At 33.9% G+C, this 15,236-nt stretch overlaps 1 protein-coding gene across 1 annotated transcript; it reads left to right on the top strand.

Moving 5' to 3' along the window:
- Positions 1 to 5,523: 5,523 nt before the first annotated feature.
- LOC147399442 (cytosolic endo-beta-N-acetylglucosaminidase 1-like) lies at positions 5,524 to 14,201 on the top strand. Its single transcript, XM_086444799.1, has 11 exons — positions 5,524 to 6,153; positions 6,882 to 7,019; positions 8,473 to 8,582; positions 8,691 to 8,802; positions 8,890 to 8,997; positions 9,709 to 9,821; positions 10,928 to 11,009; positions 11,227 to 11,307; positions 11,829 to 11,884; positions 12,779 to 12,914; positions 13,235 to 14,201. The coding sequence occupies exons 1-11, from the start codon at positions 5,647 to 5,649 to the stop codon at positions 13,997 to 13,999; spliced, it is 2,208 nt and encodes a 735-aa protein (XP_086300925.1). The 5' UTR covers positions 5,524 to 5,646; the 3' UTR covers positions 14,000 to 14,201.
- Positions 14,202 to 15,236: the final 1,035 nt, after the last annotated feature.

Raw genomic sequence — 15,236 nt, forward strand, 5'->3', positions numbered from 1 at the left:
CGGATGCGCAATTAGTACACTTTGGAAATTGGAATCTGAAGGTATTTTGGTAGAAATTTTTTTTAATTTTAAGGGTATTTTTTATACAAAATCTATTTTCCCGGCAAATCTACCTGTTGCAATTTTATTACAAAAACTCTTTTACTTTATCAAGTTTTTTACAAAACAAAACTTACTTTATGAATCAAGTCAACATGGCTAACATAGTGGCCCATATGGACTATCAAATTGGCAATCCAACATCTTATACTTCTGGATTTCATGGAGAAACTTAGATTAAAAAGATTAAAAAAAAAATTTGAACTTAATCTAAGGTATTGAAAATGGATGATACCGATCTCTCAAATTTAAAACTAAAATTCTATGATGAAAATTAATTCTATTTTTTCTTCCAAATCGATTTTTTTCAAAGTTCTTAGAATTTTGTCCTTTATAACTCAATGTCATCAGATCATGTTTTTGGATGCCACAAATTGATGCAGTTAGGATCATAGTTAAAAAATTTACGATTAAATCACAATTTTAATAGTTGTTGATTAAATCACTTTTTCAAAAAATAACGAGGTTTTTGAAAAAAAAAAATCTTTAATTTTTCAAAAAAAAATATTAATTAATCATTGATTTGATCCCCATTTTTTCAAAATAGCACAAATTATTTTGTTTTTAGCATTTTTAAGTATTATGTTTTCATTTAATAAATAAAATAATATATTTTTATATTTTTTAATATTGAAAATAATTATTTTTTACTTTTTAATTCATCCGATGTTTTCTCGATTTTTGCCAATTTTTTCAAAGCTTTCTTTTGTTGAATTATTCCCAAACTCTAACTTTGTCACTATGGTTAGGATCCACTCTAAAGTATATGACATAAAATGGATTGGATTTTATTTGAAATCTGAGTGATCCGAATCTAAATTTAGCGGTTTGATTTCTTGGAGTATATCCGAATGAAAAATTGAGTCAGATATGGGTTGATGTCCCTTGACCCCAATCATATCCGGGTCAGATACCACCTAGATCCAAATGATATATTACTTTAAAAATTGTATTTTTTATGTTTTTTCAAGATATCTTTCTTCTACCACTTTAATATAACATGAATTCTGATAAAATAAAAAATTATAATTGTAAAAAAAAATATATATATATATATAGTACAACAATTAGAAAAGAAATCTAGCAAAGACAAATGTTAAACCGTCGAAAATTATTCGATCTGCTAGACTCAAATCAAGTAATTCAACCGGGTTAGAACTAGACACGAATTTAGTGGAAACATAATGGTTTGAATATGGTTTTAGCTAATAAGATCCAAGTCATGATCACTTACAAATCCGAATCTGAATCAAAATTCGGATCTAAATATGAATATACTCATATTTGGTCTGAACCCGACTCATTTTAAGTCTTACTGATGTATGTTAAGCAATAAATTAACTACATCAATTTGAATTTTATGACGTGGATCCCCATTCCAAGGTTTGATGGTAACCAATTTGATAAAGTAAGGTTTGGTGGGTAACAAACTTCATAAAGTAAGATTCCCTTAGAGTTATCGGGTTCAAGGGAGTTTTTGTAATAAAAATGCAACAATTAGGTTTGTAGGGGAAGTCTCTCTTTTTTTTTTAAACACAAAAACCACTAATTAACCCCTTCATTTTTCTATTGATGTTAGATACCCCCTCGGCTGTTTTTCACACTAGCCGTATGCGTATCCTTTGAAGAGCCATTTAATTTTATTAAAAAAAAAATAAAAAAAATGATGATTTAGCCCTCATGTTTTAACTAATATTACAGAGACCCTGCACTTTTCAAATTGATGACATGCAATCTTAAGTGCTCACATTCAACCTCTATTATTATTATTATTATTTTTTTTTTTTGAAAAAAGAAAGTGATTTACCCTCCCCCCTCTTTTGATTGATATTAGAGATGTCCATATATTTGCGTCCCTTACAGGGGCGTCACTGAATCTTATAATTATATTTCTTTTGTTGATTTAGTTGTTTTCTATCTGACGACGTGCATCCATTGGCCTCAATCTTCCTAAATTAAGAAAAATGACTTAAAGGCCCTCACCAACCTTCAATCGTTGTTCAGTCCCAAGAATATATAGTACAAAGTTCGGATTCAGTAATTATTGGGAGGAGAATCAATTTTGATTAATTTGGATAATTTAAAAAAAATTTATAAAAAAATCAAAAAAATAATTTAAAGAATATAAAAATGATGTTTTTGAGTTTCTTTTCATAATCCATCCCTTCAACTCCCTAAAAATCTTTTCCTATTCTTAAGATTTTAATGTTGAAGAAAATAATATTTTTGAGATATCAAGCATAAGCCAAGCTTTTTATTTTTATTTTTTATAAATCCTAAAATTTATGATTTAAGTGTGAATCTTCCCTGCCCTCCTCCTCAACTATGACAACTAAATAACAAATTCTGTGATGGAAGAGAGAGGCGTATAGAGTGGGTGGTCTTGGGCAGTTGAGTTGATTTTAGTGTAAAGTTTTCTTTGCCACATGATGTGTCCAACACAATTTCACATCATGTAATGTGTTTAGATGGGTGTTTTAAAGAGAATATGGCTAACCTGACTAACTTAACATGATTTTAAATCTTACTAAGGGTCCTCGGGCCCACATGTGGTAATCCAACACCAAACCCTATAGATTTCATGGTAAAACTCAAATTTTTTTTTTTTTTTATATATAAAAAAAATCTGGCTTTATCCAATGTCTCAAAAATGGACTGCCACCTAACTCCCAATTCTAAAATAAAAATACATTGATAAAAAATAGTTCTTTTTTATTTTTAAAGTTCTTAAAATTTTATGATTAACATCCTTGTGTCACCCAATCATTATTTTGGATGCCACTTGGTGACGTGGTCATAGAACATTCCTTAGTGAGATAAGCATTATTATTATAAAAAGAATTGTGATGAATGCACACGGTTGATATGCAACTGACATGACAAGTGCACAAAACCAAAGATCTTTTTCTTCAGGATATACAAGAAAAAGATCTGCGATTCTATGCTCTTACTACATCATCCGCCTACCAAAAACCGCATGCATTCATCATTATTCTTATAAAAATGTTAGACCTAATATTTATCAAATTAGTCAGAGCACAGTTGCACCATGTTTTAATTAGTTGGATCAATGTGTGTTTTATTAAAAAGCTATAAAATATCTATCTATCTATCTATATATATATATGTATATTCTAAAACCATTTATTTATTTGGGCACCAGGATAGTACTAAAAAACCTATGGTTCATTAGTTGAACAAATTCAATTGCAAAATTCAATCGATCAGACCATATTTTCGGTAAGATTTTTAGAACACTGGTATTTACCATACTATTTCACAATGGTGGATTGACTGTTAATGCCCAAAACATGGTGATATATGGTGCAAATCAAAGTCAGCTGGATTTTGGTTTGACCTTATATCTTGTTGGATTGGTTCTGGATCAACTATGTTCTTATCTAATAGGGACCTAATCCACTAAAATATGAAAAAATATTTGATATAATTATATTTCGTTAAAATATGTAGAGTTTTTTAGATTTTATATATAAAATCAGATTTGGCCTGAATCAAATTTAAGCTAATTGTTATTGATAGTGTTTAGATCCTAATATTGAGACCCGATAAAGGTCTGGTCCAATGTTTATAAGATTAGTTTCTTGTCCAACTGATCAGATTCATTTTCAAATTATTAACAAACTAATTACCAACAAACTACTAAGAGAATTCAAACTCTCAAATACAAGTAGACTAACACATGATTCCTTTCTTGTTGGTTCTTATTTACGCAGAATCATATGCCATGCAATATAAAGTCATTGTGGTCTTTTTAAAAAGTGGTACATAATTCCTTTCTTCTTATCTATAGAGAATCATGTGGAGTCCGACTTTGAAGGGGACAGACCGTTTCAAATTTTGAAGGAACCCTCCTTGTTATAAGACAAGTGACGTTTTGAATTTATTTCATACCCTTACATTTCCACCAAAATTGAGAATACCTCCTGAAAATGCCACGTGTAATCTAATGGAGAGAGTTCTTCGAAACTCTGAAGCGGGCTGCTTGCTTGAAAGATTTTTTTCGAATCATGTGCCATGCAATAGAAAATCCTTTAAATTCTCGAATTGTTTATTTATTTGTTGATTAATGATACACATCTACACATCCCCATAACATTTATGCAAATGTGTATCGCAAGACATAAAATCTATAATTTTAGCACATGCCATGTTAGGAGAGTATTTTTAGTATGTCGTGGGGGAGTCTGATAATCACGACTAAAAAATTAAAGGAGTTGTGATTTTCTAACTCCTTGCATGTTTAAGCATAGAACCATATATATTTTCCTTGAGAAGCACATGTGCAGTTGTACTAAGGGTGCAACTTGGTTCGGGTTAGTTCAGTTTAGAGTAAACTTAGAATCGAACCGACCAAGATCAGTTTCATTATATGAGAACCAAAATCGAACCGAATTATTTTATAACCGAACCAATCCAAATCGAACTTATTTCGGTTTGGTTTGGTTCAGTTCCATGGGTTGTCAAGGAAGAGTAGAAATTCTTTAGGTTCTTTTGCATCTTAAGGGAGAGAGAGAGAGAGAGAGAGAGAGAGAGAGAGAGAGAGGGAGGGGGCGGGGGGAACCTGTCGCATCCTCAGGTGGCACCGTCGGAAGACACAGCATCGCAGGATGCACCATCACAGTCACAGGTCTTCCTGTCGCAGGTTGCAACTTGAGAGAGAGAAAGAGCGAGTGAGAGAGATAGGTGAGGCAGTCGATGGCAGTTGCAGGCCTCAGGCAGCAGAGATGACATAGAGAGAGCGAGCGAGCGAGAGAGAAAAAGAGGTGAGGCAGCTGGTGGCAGTAGCAGGCCTCAGGCCATAGAGACGACAGAGAAAGAGACGAGAGGGAGAGACGAGGGTTTGGTTAGGTTAGATTAGATTTTGTAAGAAATAAGAAATATAAATATAAATTTTATTCTTTTATTTTAAATTAATATTATTCGATTTTCGGGTTAGTTCAATTTTTTATATTACTTAAACAGAGAATCGAATCGAATTTATCGATTTTTTATTTTTTAAATTCAAAACCGAATCGATATCAATCTAAACCTAACCAAACCAATCCAATTGCACGATTTGGTTCGATTCTTGATTTAAATCAAATTAAGTTGCACCCCTATTTTGTATCATGATAAAATGACTCCCCATTTGGTATACTCAATTGACTCCCCTATCGTGACATGTGCTAAAATCATAGATTTGCACTCTTTGGGATAAAGAAATGCAGATCTATGATTGTAGCACATGTCACATAACAAATGAGTCAATTGAGTATGCCAAGTGGAGAAGAGTCACGTTATCATTACTCTATGCCGTCATGTACACCAAAGAAAAATATCTATGATTCTGTGCACCGACACGTGTGTTGTGATGAGTTTGGAAATCATTATTCAGAAAATATATATATCGTAAATCAGTTTCCACGTTTTAGGATTCGAAAAGCACGATAAGGAATGACTCTTTTAGAACTTGAGAGACGACCTTGGAGTTGCCGCTCGCTCGTCAACTTAAACTTAAAGCTACCGTCTCCACCACGTCCACCATAAATGAAGAATCTCCTTCTCATCTTCGTAAAACGCGAAACCATAATTTCTGCAAGAAACCTCCTCAGATCAATCCTTCAGTGCTTCTTCTCCGCCATGGATCGATTAAAACATGAACAATTACAATTACAAGAAGAAGAATCCTCTCTATCAGTGGATCCTCCTCCTTTCGATCCTTTGAAGCCCTCTTTACCGGTCTCGTTTCCCCTTAATAATCTCAAAGACCTAGAATCGAGATCCTATTTCAACTCCTTTCACTTCCCCTTCAACAAAGCCTCTGTTCCTCTTCCTTCAGCTTCATCTTCTTTGCCTTCTCGTCCAAGGATTCTTGTCTGCCATGACATGGCAGGTGGTTACATAGAAGATAAGTGGGTTCAAGGAGGGACGAATGAGGAGGGTTACGCCATCTGGCATTGGTATTTGATGGATGTGTTCGTTTATTTCTCTCATACTCTTGTAACGCTCCCGCCTCCCTGTTGGACCAACGCCGCACACACTCACGGTGTTAAGGTACATTAATTTTGGGATCAATTTGAGTTGGGGTTTTGGTTTATTTTGAGGTTTTCTCTTTTAGAAATTCTATTACGAAGTTTGCAATGATGCATAATTGAAATAATGATGACAAGTTTTGAACTTTGGTCTTGGTTTAGACAAACTGGATTAGTTTAATCTATGAGAGAATAATTCAAAATTAAATTTCTGTTTGGATCATTTTTTATTTTTATTTTTTTTTGGTTCAGCAAAAAAAAAAAGGTTTTTTTTTTCAGGTTTGCAAATGGCTTTCTAAATGGGATTCATAATTATCTCCACGCTTTACAGTTTAACAATCAGAGCTTAATGGGTCCTATTCAGTCCTTCTACATTTCTTAATATATAATAAAAACTTCACCTTTTTATTACCCTGTTGTGTAAATCATGGATCAATTACTAAAGTAATATAATGCAAATAAATAAGGTGGCCACTTAAATTGATTGTCCTAACACCGATACATCTAACGATCATACATTCACATTCTGGTTGTCGAAAGGTGAGGTCTTGACGTTTAAATCTGTGTCACTATCAAGATAAATTTTTTCCTATTAATGGGATTGATGAAATTTATGTTTACTGTTCATAGTTCATTATTTCCTAATTTCCCTTTGGTTTCATATCAATGTGAAGGTTCAATTCTTTTCTTTTACTTTCTTTATTCCAGTTTTTATTTGATGCTTGATTTCATTGGTGCATGAAATTTAAGGTACTGGGAACGTTCATCACCGAGTGGGATGAAGGAAGAGTTATTTGCAATGCACTACTATCAACAAAGGAGTCTGCACAGATGTACGCTGAGCGCTTGACAGAGCTTGCCACTGCTTTGGGCTTTGATGGCTGGCTGGTATGTTTGTATACTATGCAACTATTGACCATATCATCCATAATTTGAAGATTTGTATTCAATGTTTATGGTAGATTATCATTTTTTTTTGTATAAAATTTTGTTATGCGGGCTTTACAACTATTCTAATTTTAATTGTCTTGATAATGTTTGCCAAATCATGGATTATCTGAAAATATGCCCAAGTAATCCGTAATCTGGCCTAGAAATGCATTAGGATTGGCAAGCAAAAAAATCTGGCTTCTAAGACAAGCTTTGTTTTATAGAGCTGAATGTTAGATGGTAAAAAAAGCATCATGTTAATACATTTAGTGAAGCATAAGTAAGAATGTTGATATGGATGATGAATGAAAAGACTAGTATAAGTAAAATTAGAAATAAATGCATTTGAGAAAATGTTGGAGGAACTCCAAGAGGTGATAAACTAAGTGAAAGTCGATTGAGGTAGTTTGGGCATGTTTGACGATAATTGATAATCATCACTAAATTGAGCAACTTATTGAAAAATTTGCGATTAAATCGTGACTTTTTCCTTCACCAATTTGATCACGATTGGTGTGAACTTTGCAATTCAATTATGAACTTCACAATGATTAAATTGGGAAAAACAAAAGATGACCTTAATGCACTAGTAAGAGGAGATGACCATTTTACTGATGCAAATGAGGATGATGCTGAATTTGATAATTTTGATCGGTTGATGAATCTTAACTTGGAAACATTGTAGTCTTTTTATATTTTGAATAATATAAACGTTGAATGTGTTATGGATTTGTGGTTACTTTTTGTTGAATTATAGCTGATATCAGTATTGGGTTTGGTGATTTATTATTGTAGTTTAATATGGGATTTGATGATAAAATATGAGGCACCACTTAGTGGAAACAATTACACATCCCCAACCTAGCTTGATTTTTTTCTGATTTCCCCCCTATTTTAGCGAATTTTCCGCTTGTCAACTTATTCTTGAACCCTGAATTGGCTACTATGATTGATACAATTCTAGTTAGAAGGAATATACAATTTGAAGGTTCTAAATGAGCGAGAGGAAGGCCCAAAAGATTGTGGGTTGACGCAGTGGAAACATACATGAACACACTTCCAAAAGTGAAAGTTGTGGCTTTGGAATATCAGAGAAAATTCCACTATTTAAAGTATATAGGTTTAGTTTGAGATTATTATTGCATTTTTAAAATCATATCATGCCTTTATCATCTTTACATCGTGCAAGTAACACAACTCAAATATAATCTGTAATTTCACAACTATACTTTCTAAGAACATAAGACAACCATCTCATTTTAGAATCAGGAAAATTGTGAGACACAAAAGGTTGACAAATGTATTTAAAGTTAAGAATGAGAGCCCAAAACCTACTTTTCTTTTGGCATGAATTTTAGTGGTCATTTCTTGGACTCTCATTCTATAGTTGACATACAGCTATTAATTGCAGATCAATATCGAGGTTAAACTGGATGTGGGACAAATTCCTAACTTGAAAGAATTTGTCAGTCATCTAACAAAGACTATGCACTCCTCTGTACCTGGATCTTTGGTCATATGGTGATTGCTAGGATATCCCATTTATTCTTAGTTGTTGAAGTTTCTGTCATAGTGGCATCCTTTGTGAGTTGTGACATATGCTGTTAGCCATTGTTGTTGTTGATGCAGGTATGACAGTGTCACTAAAGATGGTAAACTCCTCTGGCAAAATCAACTGAATGAAAACAATAAACCCTTCTTTGACTTATGTGATGGCATATTTGTAAATTATTCATGGAAGGTAATGTTTCCCGTTCCTTACTGAAGGCTTTCATTTCAACTTTTTTATTTTATTTTATTTGGATTGCATTCAAATGTTATCCTACAGGAAGAGTATCCAAAGCTTTCAGCTTCTGTTGCCGGTGAGCGGAAGTTTGACGTGTACATGGGTATTGATGTTTTTGGGCGTGGTACATATGGTGGTGGACAGTGGACTGTACGTAGACTTAAACATGTCAAACACATAAAGGATTTTAGTTGTCATAAACTAATTGTTTATTCCTGCTGTAAATTTCATATTGTATTTCTAGCTTTGAATATGTATGATCACCTGGAGTCATGACTCTCATTCTCAAAATGCTATATTTTTGGGATTAGACCCATAGCTCAATTGGTTTAACACATTGCAAAGTAACTTTGAGGTTGGGTTCAAATCCAGCTTACCCATTAAAAAAAAGTGGTGTATGTTAAATTTTATAGTGCACCTCTAAAGGGCTTGGGCCCACTTGATATGTCCTAATGAAGGGGAACCACTTTACAAATTCATCCTGACTCAATAGGAGATTGTAACGTATTTTTCCTACAGCGATTTTCCCATTCTTTTTTATGCTCACCATCATAATCAAAGAAAGCCTTCTCCAAAAAATTGGCTTCTACTAAATTTAGGCGGTGCGAAGTTTTCTCTCCAGCTGCTATCAATATGCTCACTAGAAAAAAAAAATCCCCCTTCATACCCAACAAATTAACTTTCTAGGGCCTATGTCAAAGGTTTTTTTCTCTCTAAATCATTAAAGATTATATATGTACCTCATCGCTTTCTCCCTCAATTTCATAGTGGCCCGTAAATTTTATGGTGAAATGCTTTTTTTTTGTACCACATAACAACATTCAGGATATCTTTTGATTATAAAAATTATTTGCACATCAGACAAATGTTGCCCTTGATGTATTGAAGAAAGATGACGTATCAGCTGCCATATTTGCTCCTGGATGGGTCTATGAAACTAAGCAGCCGCCTGACTTTCAGACTGCCCAAAATCGGTACTATAATTTTCTTTTGATTTTGCATGTTTTCTGATAATTGTTAATTTCTACGTGTGCCTACTAGTAATTTTCCTGATTCTTTGCAGAAATCATTTAGTTTTATCAACAAAAAAATGCTGTCCTTGATTACGAGAATAATTCTTGAACGTGTGATATTTCTAATCTTAGCATAGTTTAATGTAAGATGATGCACTCATGATTGCTGATGGTTTGGCATCCCTTTGGCACACAGAAAGTGAAATTGTTGCTGGAGTTGCATAAACCTCACACATGAATTCTAATTCCTTGAAGAGTTATAATCATATAAATTAGTATCTCTGTTTTTTTGTATGCATGTGAGAAATTTGCTGGAATTTCCTATGATTTACATCCCCACTGTTTTGTCACCTACAAATGATCTCCACATATAGCTTCTGTGGTCGATGTTACCATCTCATATAGTCTGATTATCATAAGTTGTAACTGTCCATGCATTTTTAGAGTGCCTTCACAATTCAGACGACTAAAAGATTATCTTTTCTTTTGTTCCTGTGTTCCATTTTGAAAATTGAAGCCTGAACTCAATGTTATATGCATGAGGTCCACCACTAGGGCAAATGCCTCTTCTCTGACAGCTAACATCTAAAGCGCATTATTTTCCATTTTTGTTAATCTTGCGTATTCATCTGGCACTTCAAGTATATAGCCGCTGTGTTCGTTGAAATTGGCCTTTACATATGTATGGATTATCAGTGTTTCTAAAACCAGACTAGACTGGCAGGTCGAACTGGTCAGCTTCAATACTTGAGAGCTGCTATAAAACTGATTTCTTGTGAGAGGATGGTTAAATTATTCAAACTGATGTCTTCTTTTATATAAAAAAAAAATAGCACATTTGGTTTTAAATAAATTTAATTTGGTGTTGTGTGACATAATGGTTCACCCTGGTTGACTTGGTGTTTGGATGCCTGGCAATTGTTTCAATTCACGGGCTAGTTTGGTTTTCAAAACACTGCAAATTATACCAATCCTTCCAGTTTCTTACATGTTATAATACTCTTTTCTATATAGCTCGTAATTGTTTGACATCTTTTCTGGTCGTGTTCTTTGTGTACACTGTGCAGTTGGTGGGGTCTTGTTGAGAAATCATGGGGAAAACTTCAATACTATCCCAAAGTACTACCTTTCTACTCAAATTTTGATCAGGTTGCAACTTTACTCCATTTCTTTTTGGGTAACAAAATTATAATTTCTAAATGTTCTAAAGCATATGAAAGATTACATTTAAAATAAATAAGCAAAAGCACTTGAGTATCCATTGTCTTATCTCTTAAGAATGTGTTGTTTTTTGAAATTTTAGTGACTTCATACCATTGATGACATTATCGTATATGGATATTACACTGTCTTTAAATTTGTTCAGGGACATGGTTATCATTTTTCTGTTGATGGGGAGCAAGTATCAAATGATCCTTGGTACAATATTTCCTGCCAGAAGTTTCAAGTATGCACCTAGTAGATTTGTTTCTTCTATTAAATTTCATTCAATATGATGAGCTTATTTGTTAATTTGTCATTTATGTTGCCTGTCAATTTTCCATTGATGTAAGCGTAAAATGAAGTTATATGTATCAACTTATTAATTTTCTTCTTTATGAACATCTTGAAACAATTGAAATCTCAATGCAATGATGTCCAAAGTCATTCTTGAAACCTACATTTAACTGAACTGGCCTGGTAACCAACCGTATTATACGTACATGGGTCAACACCAACACAGATTAATGAAATTACTCATCGTTCTACCAAAACCTAGAAAAATCCAACTGGTTCACTTTTTTACTATTATTAATTGTAAATAGACGTATCTACTTATATAAAAAAAGTTAGACATATCTTTGGTTTGTTAGCAAGCTTTTTTGCTTCCGTCTAAATTTTGAAGTCTCGAAAGTTTTTTTGTAATGTTTAAGTTACTTTCCATTACTTACTCCTCAATATTATTTCTCTTTTTTCCATTTATAACAGCCTACCCTGGACAATGCTGTGGACCCTAGTACAAATACAATTGAAGTCTTGCTTGAGTAAGTTCTCAATGCGTATATATATTTTTTCATATATGAGAAAGTAGATTGACTGAAAATATATCCTGAATGTTAACCTTATCTCTCAGTAGGCTTCTTGGATGGGGTAAGGTCCCCCTGAATAAATCAACTGGACACATTTCATATACAGTCTGAATGTTAACCTTCTCTCTTGATAGCCTTCGGATTTTCAGTCAGTTGAGATCTTATCAGTTTGATTTTTTTCGTCTGCTTATAAATGGAAAGGTAGTACACCTATACATGGGCTGATTGCATATTATGGTGTGTAGAGAGCGATATATCTTATCTGGCATTCTACGTTTCTTTTGAAATTTTGTATCATTACAATCTGTATGTAAGAGTGTATCATTGCCTAACTTCTTTTTTCCTTTTGAAAATTGTTTCTCTTGAAAGTATTTGCTTGTCGGAAACAGTAACAAAATTCTGTGATTTTTTCAGAAAAATCAGAAAAAACTCGGCGAGTAAGGGGTTCCCTGATTACTTTACCAAATTAATCGATGAATAGTAGAATCAATCATCGATTCTCCCAATTAGTCAGCGAATTGTTGAATTGGAAAAAAAAAATCTGATCAACTAAATCAGCCCTTACCTCACTCCATTTCTCAAAACCCTAACTCCGTAATGCACCTATTGTTTTGCTTAAATTTTTTATCATCCCCAATTTTTGCCCATTTTTTTTTTAATCTTTCCCAAATTAAACAAAACTACCTCCCACTAAATAATTTCCAAATTCGAACTATGTTACTATGGTTGGAAACATTATCTCTATTTTGCACTGTGGAGTTCTACATGGCATGTTTCTTTCTGCAGTTTGGTTAGAAAGTTAACTTCTGTGGATGAGGGTTCTGTGTTCTAATTTGTTGTATATGGTAGTTTTAAGGATACCTCTTATAGTGGCGGTGGTAACATCAAGTTTAAAGGAACTCTTGAAGACGGTGCTTATTTCGTGACAAGACTCTTTCAAGGAGAGCTTCCTCTGGATGATCAACCAATCCACGTTACACACTCTGTAAGCTCTCCCTTCTGATGGGTAAACTAGATTTTGAAAACAGTTATTAATCCAATTTGATTCTTAATTCATGAATTGAAGATTAAAACATGAGTACAGCACCTGCATTCATTGTATCCCACTTAAAAAATAAGTTGGGCCAGAAGCTAGATCCAGTGGTTGATTTTCAGTTTATAAATATCTCATGCATCCAGTGGTTGTTTTGAAATAACATTAGGGCTTCACTCCTTGGTTCTAACATAAATTTAGGACATCTTAAAATTATCATTATCAGCACATCCCAAGCTTACTCTTAAAACTAACTTTATACTTCCATGCAGGTGAGGTCGGATGGAATCTCTATGTTGGGTCTCTCACTTGAATTCACTTCTAACACAAACAGAAGAACATCAGTCTTTCTTTCTTCTGGGGCAAGTACCTTATTTGCCATGAGCCACTTCGCCAGCAAATTTGATAAAGTAATTATGCCACTTCGAGTTACAAAGTTAGAAAGAGAAGCTGAAAATGCTCCAGGATGGATCATAGTGGAGAGTGGGATCTCAATGGGAGGTTACACCTTAACAGAAATTCATGTCGTCTGCTACAAGTCAAATCCCAACCTTAGTGATTTGAAATTAGAGCAAGATCCCAAATCACTAGGTACTAAATTACCTCAGAGCCCGTCAGAATATAATGCATCACTCGGTCATATCTTGATTGAAACTTCTACCAAGAATGCAGACTTCCCACCATCTACTTCATGGGTTGTTGATGGTCAATATATCTCGTGGGCCTCAGGTTCCGAGGGGTCTAAGATGGTGAGCATCAAGATCGTTTGGAGGTTGACAGGGGGTGGCTCGCTGTTTCCTATGTACAATATCTATGTTGAAAAATTAGCAAAACAAGCTATTGGAGTTGTGGATGGTGGCCACGAAGGAGCTGAGTACCTTGGTGTGGCAAGAGTGGAAGCCTTCTATGTGTCGAATCTTGTAGTTCCCTCGGGCATTATGAGTCTCAAATTCATAATTCAAGCATGCAGTGTGGATGGGGCTTGTCAGAAGCTTAATTCTTCTCCAGCATTTATATTGGAAGTTGAAGGCCAATAAGCACCAATTTCTTTGTTGATGTGCCTTTGCGGGAAGCTTGATTCTTCTGTCATTTATATCAAAGGGTGTCGGTAAAATTAATCCCTTGTTAAAAATGGAGGGTTGTCTTTAAGCTCTTCCCTTATTCATAATGTAGATTGGTCTGGTACATTATCGATCAAAAAATAATATTTGCTCATAATAAAGTTGCTATGTTAATGGATGGATGTTTACACATGTAATTTCTTGGAATAATTAATAATTGGAGAAAATCCTTTCTACCCACCCAGACAGGCCAAGGAGTTGTCCATTTTCTTTTGGTTTCCCTGCCGTGCATGTTGTGTTTGATTGGGCATGGGTGATGGGTTGAAAATTTATTTTTACATGGAAGATGGTATTTTTCATGTGTTTGATTGAATTTTTTGTCAGAAAATGAATTCAATTTCATTCAAAATTCAGCAAAGACTGGATTTCATTTTCCCATTTATACCAATGAAAATATAAAATCTATTCTTAAATTTTATCTCTAAGTTTTAACCCTAATCTCTCTCCACTTCTTCTCCCAGCCACCTCCACCGCCAACATCGTTGTCGTCTTTGGTGCCAATTGCCTCTCTCTCTCCCCGGCCCCAACGGTCTTTCTTCCCATCACCCTTTGCTCTGACCACTCTCTCTTTTATTTTTTTTTCCCTTGTATTTTTAAGATACAATCAAACTAAAAACATTGATTTTTCCACACTATCCCACTTTCCTCTACCATCTCCCCATGGATTTCAAAATCCATAGAAAATAAATTTACATACCATCAAACAGAACCAAAATAAATAAATAAATGATGCAGTGGCTACCAGGATTTTAGTTGTTTAACTTAGAGAACTTCTATTGCCACACCAACTTTTTTCTTATGGCAAACCAACAATAGGTAAATTACATTCACCATCATTCATTAGTCTTCCTTCAAAGAGAAAAAGAATATAAATAATGAAGTTCGGTTGTGAGGAAATGATTTTTCTCTGTTACATTTTTCTTATGAAATAATGGAAAGAACCGCAGGGATGACATTTAGAACCTGCCGACATCCTATTAATTCCTACCACATGCACACACACTCCTTTGAAACTTGAAGAGAAGCGCCTCTCTCTTTTAAAGTCAAAAGCAATTATATTGAAGTTAGAAAACATTAGAAATAGACTCTTCAAACTTCAGAACATGCCTTGAAAAATATGTCATTCTCATTTCCTGTCAAAGATGGAGAAATT

This window comes from Akebia trifoliata, chromosome 6 (genome assembly GCF_017979445.1).
Source record: "Akebia trifoliata isolate Shusen 1 chromosome 6, ASM1797944v1, whole genome shotgun sequence".
Lineage (NCBI taxonomy): Eukaryota > Viridiplantae > Streptophyta > Magnoliopsida > Ranunculales > Lardizabalaceae > Akebia > Akebia trifoliata.

Bases quoted from the DNA above. Each gene is read 5' to 3' on its own strand.
- LOC147399442 (XM_086444799.1), top strand. From the start codon at position 5,647: ATGAAGAATCTCCTTCTCATCTTCGTAAAACGCGAAACCATAATTTCT. The intron at 11,308-11,828 runs GTATGCACCTAG...CATTTATAACAG, and splicing joins TTTCCTGCCAGAAGTTTCAA to CCTACCCTGGACAATGCTGT. The intron at 12,915-13,234 runs GTAAGCTCTCCC...ACTTCCATGCAG, and splicing joins CAATCCACGTTACACACTCT to GTGAGGTCGGATGGAATCTC.